Source organism: Periophthalmus magnuspinnatus, chromosome 4 (assembly GCF_009829125.3).
Source record: "Periophthalmus magnuspinnatus isolate fPerMag1 chromosome 4, fPerMag1.2.pri, whole genome shotgun sequence".
Classification (NCBI taxonomy): domain Eukaryota; kingdom Metazoa; phylum Chordata; class Actinopteri; order Gobiiformes; family Gobiidae; genus Periophthalmus; species Periophthalmus magnuspinnatus.
Window position 1 is genome coordinate 6,461,786 of NC_047129.1, and position 14,116 is coordinate 6,475,901.

Sequence of the window (14,116 nt, forward strand, 5' to 3'; positions counted from 1 at the left end):
AAGGAGAGATGGTGCTGCCTTCAAGCCCCTCACCCCTCTCCGGTAAGTATGGACTGGTCCCTGTGCAGCAGATTGGTCTGATGGCTTCAAAGAATCAGCCTGTATGTGAGCAAAAAAAAAAGACAAAAAAAAAAAGGAAAAGAGCCGAGCATGACCAAAACACAAGAGCAAATCAATATTCCTCGAACTGCTCCAGCTTTATTACTGTGAGTGACGCAGAGGAGACAGACAGGTGCAAAAAAACAACATTAGAAATCAATCTTCGCCCTCTGTCCCCGCTGCTTCTCTGAATAGTTCAATCATGCATTTATTAAATGTCAGAAAGAATACACTGAGCTAAAGGTTAAGCTATTGCTCATTTGAATGGCTGTGCTTGGATTAGTGCTCACAGAGAAATACCTTAATGATGAAGGTTAAGTACGAACTAACATTTACGGAAAGCTTTAATTTTGTGGAACATTAATTGGAGCATCAAAATACAGAGCACTGTATTTGTCATTTTTACCCTGCACAAGATGGAAGACAAGATTGGCGGTTCTAAGTGGAGCCATTTGTGAATAATAGACACTCAAACTGACAGTGAAGTCTATGCTGGAACATATTCATTTTTCTCAACTCAAACTCAAACTAGCCCTTTCAATCACACATTTTGTTGTGTACATCGAAGTGTATCATCAGAAAAGCCGTGACTGTGTTGCGGTGCAGTAGCTTGGCATGAAGGGCATAGAACATGCACAGTGATTACAGCTCACATCAGGCCTGTGGGTCTGTATCTAATTGATCTCTGCATTTTCACACAACTGCCAATCCCCACAGTCCTGTCAAATTAAAAGACTGTGACAAGATAGTGCTATGGGTGATTGAATAAAGGTATGCATTTCTCAGATTATTATTATTATTATTTTTTCTCAGTAATAATAATACTAAAAAAAATAAATAAAATAAAATAAAATAAAATAATAATAATAATAATAATAATAATAATAATAATAATAATAATAATAATAATAATAATAATAATAATAATAATAATAATAATAATAATAATAATAATAATAATAATAATAATAATGCACTGGACTTATATAGCACTTTTCAAGGCACTTTGTGCGCTTTATTCATTCATAGTGATGTAAAGCCACAATTGTAGCCACAGCTGCTCTGGCGTAGGCTGCCAATCCCCTCCGACCACCATCAACTCTCATGCACATATCACACACCACTTTCGTACTATGTAATGTGGGTGAAGTGTGTTGCCTAAGGACACAACCACAGTTTTTGCCACTGGTGTCCCACTGTGGCACCTGGTACTCCCAGCGGTCTCTCATCCAAGAACTAACTGGGTTTACCCTGTTTACCCTCTGAGCTCTGACTTTATTCTAGATATTTGTATAGTTTCCAGCAGTGCTCCTTCTGGGTAGTGGATAGTTAGTTAGGCTCATTAACAGATTTGCTGATCCTTACCTTCATTATTTATAGGCAATTAGGAGGCACAGAGTCACAATTCAGACTCTTATGAATATCTGTCTTGGGAATTGGACCCACAACTCCTCACTGAGCACCCCTATACACAGTTTCCATGTTTGATTTTAATTTCCTGTCTCCTTCCTTTTACCTGTTTTCCCATGGCTTCTGATTTTCCTCGCGCATATACCCTCCAGAAAGACACTTAGCTGGTGTAAATACCCAAAAGTCTGAATGAATATTTCATGGACAGCGCTATGGTTACAGCTTGAGATTTCTTTTTCTCTCTGTGTGTTTAATGCATGCAGCCAGGCGCATTTGGTCCTATTTGAACGCTGCGTATGAGGGACCACAGGGCAGGCGGGAAATGGAAATGTAATTGGATTGTGACAGGATGCAGTTTGTGAACAGAGCGCAACCAGCCCCATAGGAGATTTTTCATATGCTCGCACATTAACCACCACAGCCATCATCACAAGTCAGCGCAAGCCCAAACAAGAACGTCATTTTGGATCATTTGCTTCTCCGCGCTGACCAATCCCTCACTCTCATGTCCAAATAGGCCTTTTTTTCAAAGTCGTTTTTTAAAGTTATTTTTATCCTTATACCAAAAATAACAATTAAATGCGAACCCCTAAGCTATCATCCGCGTTCTAAATATGCACACTTTGATGAATGCCTCAGCGGGCTTAGTGCATGAAAAAAAGTACAGCCCTAATTGCAGTAATAAAAACAATACTCACATACTGGAAAAACAAAACAAAAATAACTATAAACCACTGGCTCAATCTCTGAAGAATTGATGTCTCTCATGCCATATCTGTTGCCTACCTACACTTTGCCTACTTGTTTGAAGGATTATTGACCTGACAGGTAAATAGGAATGCAAATTGAAGGAAAGAAGGATAAAAGGAAGGAAGGAAGAAAGAAAAAAGAGTACAATTTTACAAGCTGGAGAAAAAGAAAAAAGAAAATGCCACTGAGCTCAAAGCAGAAAACACACAAAAAGTAAAATAAGCACAATGTAAGAGGAATTCAAAAGAGAGAACAACGACATGTACGCATGTGGCTGCATGTCTAAAACTGTAGAGGAGGGAGGGGTTTGTTGCTCCCTCAGAGGACAGTCAGAGAGACATTTCAAATCCAATAGGAACGACTTATTCTGAGTCACGGTGGCTGTGTCCAGAATGACAACTCCACACCGCAATGGCCAATAAAGGTCATGAAGGAATACATGAGTTTGGAAATGGTTCCCACCAGATGGTCGTCTTATGAAATCTCACTCAAATCCAGTGCAAAAATAAAGTCAAAACACAGTTATTTTCAGTATTCTATATAGGCACAGAGCAGGTTAGCAGCCATGAAACTAGGGTTTTAGGTATATGATGGGATCATCTCACTCTTTTTTGCCTGCTTTTTAAATTTGTACTATGTAACTTTTCAGATTGAACTACCAGTTTCACTGCTTCACCTTGAATGTTTCATTCTATGACATTAAACCTTTAAATCTAAATAAACAATGCACAATAAACATAGTGATTTGTCTGAATTTCAAGTGGAAAACCCTATTGCTATTCTACTAACTTTTTTTTTTTTTTCTACAAAATGATGCATACAAAATAAGTCCTTGTTAATTAAATCATATTTTTTTTACATGTCTGAGTCATGGTTGTAACTCAGGGTTAAAATGCAAAGCTTCAGCCAAAGCAGAGATAGTTTGTCTCAGTTAGTTTGTCATCTAACAGTGAAATGCACTGATTCATGCCAAGTTTTCTTTTGGATTCATTATAATGTAGATGAACAGATACTAAACACCATATTCTTCTTATATTTTGCAATAGTCTGGTCATATCCCTGCAGACATGACCTTTGACCCCAGCTGATAACACCTTCTAACTATGAGCGAGCAGCAGAGTCCTGGAGGAGCAGGTCTCGTAGCTCCACACCTCATTATAACTCTCTCCACATCAGACAGAGCTAGGCCAAAGTAAAAGAAGAGATTTAAGTGGAAAAAACACAAAGAAGAGGAGCGGATTTTCAGACTTTTACACAACATTTTATGAAGAGTTCAGTGAGAAGGAAACTATCTGCATGTGTGGCCTATGTAACACTAATTATCCAACAGGCCTTTGGGTTATAGAACAGTGTTAATGAGTGTTAATGGAAACATGCCCACACAGACACAGGGAAAGTGGTGTCTTTTAATGATATACAAACAAATAGCAACGGGTTCAGGCGTAAGAAGATCAGTGTGAAGACAGCGGCACAGATATAAGGCAGAAAGGATGGGAAACACAAAGTATTATTAAGAGTTTCTGTAAAAAAAAATAAAATAAAAAAAATAAAAAAAATCAGATAAGTATAAGAGTTCAAGTGGTTTGGAAACACACTGTCACTACGACTTAGTTTGTTGTATAACTGTGATCTGGTGTGATTAGAGGTATCTGTGTAATAGGGCTTGCCAATGTGCGAGCCCTATTGTAATAGGCATGAGAACACCCATTAGGGGCCTGAATAATTATCCAAAATATGACTCAGGCGCAGTTCACACTTATTGTAGCTCAGTCGACCTAACCAACAGAAACTGTAAACAACAGGTGTGTTAGTTTCAGTGTAGTTAGCTCCTCCCTTCAGACAGATATAAGGCAGTGTCCAGCAGTAATCTGACCAGAACTGAAGAAGTGGCTTGGATGAGCATCAAAATGGATTGAATTTTTCATTTACTATGTGATTAGAGGTAGTTAGTTGAGACAGAATGCACAAAATGGACGCCACATTATTTCTAGTCTGCCCCAGGTCAACTGTGTACAGGTTTAACATTGGTACATTCATGCAGTTTTGCAAATTTGCAATCAACAAAATATGCCACCCCAGTCTGTTACAAAACATGCTTCCACAATTAGTGATGTAAGCAAGAGAACAAGAACAAAATATGTATAACATTTGGGACACAATTGGCCTTTCTTATGTAATGAACAGTGTTTGCGTACCAGAGTTACACAAACGCCTATAACAGCTCACCTGTTTTTGATATGGTCCTCCAAGTCTCCTCGGGCCACTGTTTCTGTGCAGTGCTCTGTGAATGGGCAGAGCACAGTGAGCTTGTCCAGCAGCTTGTGCACCAGCAGACTGGGCTTCCTGCAGCTCTGTAACATGAGGGGGGCGCGACACACGGGGCAGAAGTCGCTCTCCAAAAGAAAACTGGTCAGACACTCCTGGCAGTAGGTGTGTCCACAAGGCGTGTCCAGAGGCCGGATCAGGGGCTGCAGGCAGATGTGGCACACCAGGTCGTCGTCCACCTCATCCTGGTACAAGTACTCGTGGTTCTCCTCCAGGCCATGGCTGTGTGCGCACGAGGGGCACAGGTCCGGAGGGGGGGACAGCACGCCTAGGTCTGAGGGCGAGAGGGGCAGGGCTGACGCTTCGGCCATTTCCATAGAAACCTCAGGCTCTCTGCTGTTCACCTGAGAGCTCATCTGGGCTGCAGGCTCAAGTGAAGGGTACAGGGCAGAGGCCATGACCAGAAGAAATCTGCGAGGAAGAAACACACTGGTTATTTGCTCTTTCAGGAAGATTCTGTCATTTAAAACTAGATACAAGGAGGATATGCAACATAGTCACAAAGCAAGGCCTCTGGGATTTTTACACTGCTACAATGAAATACATGGAAATCTGACATTCAAGGCCATAACAACACAATATAGAGATTTGTAGTTTGTCGCTGATGTTTTATAACCCTCACTGATAATTATCCAGGATTGGGACTAGCACAAAATACACCGTCTCATTTCTATTTTGTAACATAGTTTTAATCAAAATGCTGCTTTTTTCATGAGCTAGAGAAGCAGAGGATTATGCACATGTGCTGTTTACCTCAGGTGCACACAGTATGAGCACAGACAGCAGTGACCGCATCAATGTCAAACACACAGAGAATATTCACACACTGCCTGGGCGCCACAGAGATGGATTTGCACACATCACGTAAACAACATCCAGACGATGACGTGTACAGAGCATCAACAAACTTTTAGGTTTTACTGGAAGATGGAGGTAATATTTTCCAGTCCAACTCATGAGAAACCTTACTCCTCTTTTGGTTTCTTTTAGCCTGGTTTTGGTTTATATTCTGTAGTAGATGTGTTATAGATTTGGTGCAGAAAATAGTTGAGATTTGCTCCTGGCCTTGTTCTGTCCTGGTTAAAAGTGAAATATGTTATTATTATTTATTTATTTTTCTGGTGGAATTTCTGCCTCCTGCTCATCTCCCCAAAGATGGTATTGTTTTGCCTGGAAAGTTCCACAGTATGACTTTAAAGTTGTCTATCTATCAATGCAGAAGCAGGTCAAGTTCAATGTCAGATTTGTGGCAATAAAAATGTTTTTCAGTGTATTTTTAATAAATAAAACATGTAATTGGATAAATGCAAAATTAATGTTTAATGCCATGCTGTGCAACATCCCAAGGAAAGCAATATAACATCTCCGTGGAGACAAGCAAGTGGCATACCCTCCAGAAAAGTTACATAGTGCTCCTTTAATGTCCTGCTTAGACTTACTTATTAACTGGTTTAAGTAAGTCTATATTTTTTCTGATGTTTCATTTGGTTTGAAAATGTCAGATTCCCTTCTCTGTGATGTACAAACATCAATACAGCTGATGTGTGCAGAGATAGTAAATACAAGCAGATAAGAGCATCAAAAACAGGCTAATCTACTATTGAACGCGACTTGGTTTCAAATCTGCCTTTGTTCAGATCTACTGTGTGTGCATTGAATACGTCATAGAGGAGCAATCACATTCTCAAGATCACAGACGTGGACAGAATGAATGATGACACAGGTCACCATGGCAACGGCTCCACATACCACAACTACGGCTAGTCCTTGGAGCTTGGTTTAAACCAGCAAACTTACGGCTTATGGGCGAACACTCTGCCAACCACTGCCACCTGACGCTGGTGCTCTCATTCAGGGCGCTTTCTTTCTGCATTTATCCAGGCCCGGGAATGACACAAAGACCTGATTTCTCCTCTTGAGTTGTGTCCAAAGTTGACCTCCTTTACTCCTTGTTTAATCCTTTGTTTACTCGAGTAACTTAAGCCTGTTTAGCAAGATCAGCCCTAGTTTAGACCATGATAGAGGGATTCTTTACTTCCATTGGCAATATACCTACTATTTGAAAGGTGCACTATGTCACTTTTCTAGTGTGGAATAAGCCATCCGCTTGTCTCCATGCCTAGAATGTTCCACTTTATGGCATTAAACTTAACTATCTTGCATTTGTTCAGTTACATGTGTTTTTTATTGTTTAACCAACATGCATTCTGACTGTGAACGGGGTCTGGCCTGTAACATATCATCTGGTGGCATCAGCTGCTTGTTTACATAAAGATGTGTAGGATTAATGGCTTACTGTGGAAAATTGAAGACAAATCTTCATGGAGACAAGCAGGTGGCAGACTCTGTTGGCCTCTTGACAGATCTGTGTACTTGTTTGTCCATAAAAGGGGTCTCATAATTATAGGCTTATTCTCATTAAGTCTCTTTAAACTCCCCTACACTGCTTTACAAATCCACCAGAGCTCATGTCAAAACAAACATCTCCCCTTACCAATATGGCCAACCATACCAGTGTGACACCGTTTCACATCCTTCTCGCTCTCTATCCCTGCGGGGCTAATCAGGAGAGGCTTAACCAACATGAACTGTCCCTCTGAGCTCCTCCTGCTCCCAGAAACCTGCTGTGTATCAGATCTGGACTGGTAAAAGGAGAGAGGGGTATATACTTTCATCTCACCAAACCAAGAACCGAGACGCACACTGCAGAAAAGTGACAGCGGGAGGCCAACTAAAAGACTCTTTCAAAGTTAAGGGAGATGTGAACTCCACTCCTGCAGCTCAGTAGAATGATACGAGATTTCCTTTGTAAGTATTCAGTTTGACGTTAAATATTTTGTGTGTGTGTATATATATATATATATATATATATATATATATATATATATATATATATATTTACTTGCACCACTTGCAAAAAAATGTAACAACATAATCAAACCAACCCAAGATAAAACTGCATAGTTTGGGCCAAATGGTTGACTTGCAATTTATTAAGCCTTTCTTTAGTAATTGATTTTCTTCTTATTACCCGAAACACATTAAATTCTCTACAACCCTCTAACCATCTCCTCTACATTCTCATCACACTACTACACTATTACTGCTCACATCATTATTCCATGATCATGAGATCCATGTAAATAATATTAAAAACATACATTTACCTGTATATGAGCAGTGTTGTTTTATTACTGCTGTATTCATTCATCTCCTTAAAAGTCTCCACACTGACTTATATGGTCTTTGCTCACACCAGCTAACTTCATTTCTTCTTTTACCACATGCATAAATCTCTTTTTGGGCCCAGCCTCCTGTCTGGCAGCTCTAAATCCAGCACCAATACTCACTATCACTTCTCTGTATGTAAAAAACAATCTTATTCTTTCTCTCATACAATAGTTCTGATTCAATTTGCTTTTTAAAGAAACCAAGTAGAGTTTCTTTTAAAATATGAATACATTTGCATATTTATACATTTACTGTGCTTATCCGTCACAGAAAGCCTACTATTGTTTTTTTTACACCTGATGAGTGTGAAACAAAATGGAGGACAGTTCCAGACTGGAATCCATCCACATTATATCAGTGTTTGGAATGACACACAAGTCCTCACATGTAGAATGACTGTGACAGAAGAAACGTGATCCTGCAGTGCACCTTTCCACAGCAGACACACCCAGAGCCCCGGGCATCCCACAGTATGAAGTCACTGCTCTTTGAATTGTAGCATTAGTTTGCTACATTAGCAAGCATTAGCATTAGCTAAAGCTGTTAGCGTAGTGTTTACTGTCTAGTTCTGTTTGAACACATTTTAGAAGTGGATTGTTTAAATACGATAATACAGTGTGAATTCCATAGTTCAGACGCTGTCACAAAAAAAATTAAAGGCATGTACATTACTTTGATTTGTTCTAGGTCAGGGAAACACCCTTTGCACCATGATCTGTGTTGTAAATGCTATTTATAATACAGAATAATGATGTGACGTTTGTGAACGAGTCGGCTCTTTTGAACGGTTCCTTAATGTGAATGTTTAGATCCGGATCTAATTTTTTAAAAGAATGTTTTTCTTTCTAATTTGTCTGCACTTTTACCCTGATTAACGCTGAACCAACACAAGAATCAACTCAGAAGCAGAGCAGACGACACGAGTGAGAGCAAACTGATTTGGCATCATATTAACAGTTAGTTTAAAACCATTATTATTGTAGTGTAATATTTATTTGGATTCTGCATCATTTCCAAGAGTAAACACACTCCCACTCACAGCTTGAACCATTTTAAACACATTTAAGCCTTGGTCGTTTCTCTCTGTGATTAGTTTGTTGTTAATATGAGTTCTCACATTGGCTTCTGTCATATAAATAAATAGTAGAAAAGCCAGTTGTTTGAACGGCTCCTTGAAATGAACGGATCCAAAAGATTCAAATCCCATTAAAGAGTCAAAAGTCTCATCACTAAAACAGAATTGAATATGTAAGACACTGCCCATGCATTACAGTACACATCTACATTTATGAGAACTATATGGTAATAAAACAAACGTGACACACCATGTTGTTCATTTGGCCATGCTATAAAATGAAAACCTTGTATTAGCAACAGTCAAGGACCATCCCAGACTGTTGTTTCTCTATCATGGTGCAACATTTGAGCAGGAGAAGGAGTCAGTGCTTCAAAATAAACCATGTTCCCTCATGGCTTAAATGAGTGCAATCAGTTTATCAGTGAGTTTTCTAGTACTGGTGAATAAGGAAAATAAAACATTAAGTATAATCAGACATGCATACATTTGACTGTGTTTACATGTGTCACTCTCACTGTCTCATTAGAACATACTCAGAGTGCTAATATAATATTCTGCTTACAAATCTTTGTTATGCGCTATAATACAGAGTTAATATAAAACTAAGATAAATATACTTCTTTGTCACTTATTGGTACTCCATGTCAAAAGCCTTATAGGGTTGACACTGTTGTAGAGGGATGGTGTATTGAGCCATCCCTCTGCAACACTTTGAAACCTATAGAATGGCGTTTGTTCAAGATAACCTGTAACATGGAGTGCTGCAGTGTTTAGAGTAAATATGACTGTTGGATTACACTGCTGTGACTTCCAACCAGTTAATAATGATACGAGAGCGAGCAGAGTCAGCCATTTTGAAACAATTAATATGGAAAAAACTGCATCTTGACAAAATACCTGTTTATGTCAGCATGATGCTAACTGAACTGTTCCTTTAGTTTAGCCATGTACATACCAGTTCACATATCAGATCAGTCCTGCTGTATCTCCACCATTCAAACAAACACACCCTCAACTGTAAAAGGATTAACCATAAAACACAATACAACAAGCTACGCAGGTTCATTCATTTTCAACGAGTTAGTTTCTCCCAGATAAAATGAGATCAGGAAACTTTATCTTTAATTACAATTTAAAAAATACTTCCAATAGCATACAGAAAAGGAAAATATTCTTGAGTTTACTTTACAACATTTTGCTACTTAAACAAAATTAAATGTACTTAAAGGTGTAGTATGTCATTTTTCTGGTCGAGGGTACGCCAAAAACTTGGGTCCACAAAGATGTTATTGATTTGCCTGGAATACTCCAAGTCTGACATTAAACCTAACTACTAAGCATTACTTTTATTACATTTATTAATCAAAAATACCTTGACAAATTAACATTGTTTCCTCTACCCACATCTGACTTGTAAGTTGGTCTGGTAGCGTCAGTAGCTTGTCAAATGACATTTAAGTGAACATTTAAGTACAAGAATCAGGATTTCTTGGAGACTAGGTTAACGTTTGCCTCTTAACACTTAACGACCCATGTCTGGAGTTATTTTAACCTGCAGCATGTGTTCAATGACATCACAGGTGTTTCCATTTAAGTCCAGTGACTCATTAAAAGGACACTTCACTCACTGCCTACAGTATTCAGTTTTGATAAACACTGAATTTCTCATAAAGATATAGTTAGTCATCGAACCATAACACTAGAGCTGATACCATGTTTTTTTTTTTGTTTTTTGTTTTTTTACAATTTCCCGACTTGTTCGTGCAGTGCTACATGTTAACATAAAAGCTGACTTGGCCCCAGCTCTAGCATACCACATATGTTCTAACATGTCCCTGAAACTTCATAAATTCCACTCCGCTTTAGTCTACGGTCTCTCTCTATTCTTGTAGCCATTGAAATATACTGTAGCTTTGATTAGCACAACATTAAAACTCACCTGTCAACCTATATTAATATCACTTACTGTAGTCTATAGGATTGGACAAATATTCCCCCTGTCATTGGTGCACGGTTATATAGATACATATCACTGCAGACAGGGAATACCCCACAAGAGCTGTGTCAGAACTGCTCTAATGGTATTAATTTGTGCTTCTTAAAGGGCACAAATTTCTTTCTTTTGCTCTATAATGCTCTTTCCTCATCAAAAACATACCTGAAGTTGTATTTTGTTTCATTCTCACATGTTTAACACACAAATCCTCCATACTTAGGCAGACAGAAAACACTTTACTCCACCTTATGATGTCATTTGGTTATACAGGAAGTGCTCGGCTGTGTTTTTAAACTCCACACACCTTTACTGGAATTATTTCAGTTTTGGGATTACTAATCTCTACTGAATAAAGGCTTACTCAGACATGTGTGAATGAAACAAAACACAACTCCGGATATGTTTTTGAGAAGGTAACAACATTCTAACATTGATAAAATCTCACAAGACTTATTTTGCTTAATATTAGACCTTTAATATGCCTATTTTCTTTCTTCTAAATGCTCCTCTCACTTAATAAAACATCTTAAACTATTCAGTGAAGAATGAAAGGCATATCAGTGCTCATATTGCTTTGCTTTGCCTATATGACCCATTTAAATGCTATTTCAAGCTGTCAATCTCTGAGCAAGCTATCATTAAGGACAATTACCACAGCCGAGTCTCCATCTCTCCATCATCATCATATAGGAATGTATTTGTGACACTAGTTTCAGAGCGGAGTCATTTTCAAAGCGTATTATAAAGAACTATTGTATTATTTTGCATTTAAAATTCACACCTCTTGCTATCTCCGCACGCTGTTTATTGTGCGCATATGTTTTTGAATGCAGGTGCATATGTCCAGACCTATAGATACACGGAGATCTTGGTTGGTTGATGCCTCGGTTTGGACAAACTGCTGGCGGCAGATGTGCAGTGCTGTGAAGTGTCTCTAATACTTGAATGGCTGAGTGATCCGAACAGACTGTGCTGCTCAGATTAGCCCTTAGTAAGTGGAATGAATCATGCATTTATGAGGTATTGTGCTAGCTTGGTACAATAGCCCCTTGAGAATAGCGCCATTGGAAAGAGACATGGACACAAAAAGAGCAGTGAAATTTCATATGATTTTTAGCAGTTATATAAGTTACAATGAGTCACTGCAAACTTTAGTCCTGCTCAAATGCATTACTTACGGCAGATGTAATCGTGCATATGGGACATCCAGCCAGATACCCTTAGAAATGTGCAAATATTGGGAAGTAGGTGGCATATTGTATCTATCATATGTGTTTTCCATGTCTTGTTTTCACAGAATTCTTTCGGAGTTTTGAATCTATGTACATTAACAGCTAGATACAATGTGACCATGTTTTTTTTTTGTGTGTGTCTGGCAAAAAAATATTATCTTAAAATATACTTTTGCATAGCTCTCATGCCAAAAGTCATTGTTTATCTTGTCTTTCTCTGGTGTATCTGTCAACTTTGATATGTTAGTATAATGTGGCATCAAGAATCAACAAGGCTGGTGTGCTGAGTTTCTGGCTAATGCTCCCACACATGTATCTCTGTTGCCATCAGCCCAACAACAAGTCTTTATGTGTCAGCAAAGTGTAACAGGGTGAGCTCTTGTTTACCACAAATAGAACAGGTGTTAGCCTTGTAGAACCTTGTACTGTATTCTTTTTTCAAATCATTTCAAAGTCACATCTTATTCACTGCAATTGTACAAAGTCAAAGTGATACTAATATTTTGCGATTATGTAACTCTACAACGATAAATTCGTTACTCCCCAAACCTGTACGTTGGTGTGTCACTCTAAATAATGCTAATGGCAATGGCAAAATACAGTAACAGTCTTTATAGCCTTTCAACCTGAGCGATAAATCTGCTCTGAAAAGCTATATTTCTTATCAATATGAAGGATATGTATTGTCTGATAGTATTGGATATAGAGTGGAGCAATTCTGGTCAAATGAACAAACTCTGTTTCCAAACTGAGTAGATGTACATTTGTTTGTGTAAATCGCAACTACGATTTATATATGACTCACTTATGTAATATCCAACTCATTAGCCATGCATTAACCCAGTTCAAAAACGTACTGTTGTAAATGTGGTAGCCTTTACCGTCTGACTGTGGTTACGTATACTGAAGTGAAAGTGATCTGGATGTGACACAATGTGCTATGCAAATGACTAGAATCCTGACTCGAGCTGTGCTAGAAAACAATTCAAGTTCTGACATTCTAATCAGAGAGTAGATAAACTTATGGCACTTACTTGGTCTGGACAGGTGTTCCCTAGAAGCGGTGCACTTTACCTGGGCAGGTAGAGCTCAGAGCGGGTGTAACTTTAAACCACAGCCCAGAGGAGGCAGGCTCAGCAGAGTTAAGTCAGAGGACTTTGTCCCACTCACTCTGCCCTGTAATTGGCTGCGGCTCTGCACAGTAATGTAATCCACAGTGGGTCCAAGGGGAATTCTGCTCCACAGGGAACACTGCTCCTGTGTGAGTCCGGCCAAGGTGAGGAAGAAGCAGGCACAGGGGGCGGAGCCAATGTAAAGGTAAACAAGAAGTGCCCAAACCTGTTCAGGACAAAGTGGAATTTCCTATAAAACTCACTGAGCAGATTGTTATGAAATGATCACAGACTCTGGAACAACTCAAGTGTTTCGCTAACTACCAAAAACAAAATAATTGCCATGTTTATTAGATGCAAATTATCTCTTAATAAAAAAAAAACTAAAGCTCTCACTGAATGAGGACAGGACAGGTGTCATGAGGAAAGACAAACTCATTCTATATTCTCTCATTTGTGTGCATGCTCATTTCTTCATGACTGTTATTTAATTATCTAAGTCATAATTGAAGCAGACCTTTTTAATTAAATCATATTAAAAAGTGTGAAGTGTCCTGTAAGAACATCCTCTCTCCTCCACATTCTGACTCGTGCTCATTGGTATTATGTGCTACAGGTTGAGGGTGGATTTCCTTTGGACCTTTTGTGTAAACACAGGGCAACTGCTGCAGACTCCTCTTCAAACAGGAAGCCCATAATCTCACTAAATGACAACATGCTTCAGATAATACTACCATGTACTTCAGTGTACTGTAAACCGTGTGGTTTTACTGTACTGTATTGTACTGTACTGTGGCTTTTTCTGACAGTATTATCTAATGCTCCGGTCGGGCAGGAGTCATGTTTGTCACCTCAGATGTGGTTTTCCTTTGGGCTTTTTCTA

General features: G+C 38.8%; 1 protein-coding gene across 2 annotated transcripts in view; it reads right to left on the minus strand.

Moving 5' to 3' along the window:
• lnx1 (ligand of numb-protein X 1) overlaps positions 1-13,387 on the minus strand; it is a 42,852-nt gene extending 29,465 nt beyond the window's left edge. Inside the window, exons 1-2 of one of the 2 annotated variants that reach the window (XM_033965122.2) lie at positions 13,156-13,387; positions 4,486-4,995 (exon numbers count right to left, since the gene is read on the minus strand). In XM_033965122.2, coding sequence (XP_033821013.1) covers positions 4,486-4,982 — 497 coding nt within the window. In that variant the 5' untranslated portion in view covers positions 4,983-4,995; positions 13,156-13,387. The remainder of the gene's footprint in view (positions 1-4,485; positions 4,996-13,155) is intronic. The other variant, XM_033965121.2, reaches the window with a different exon arrangement.
• Positions 13,388-14,116: the final 729 nt, after the last annotated feature.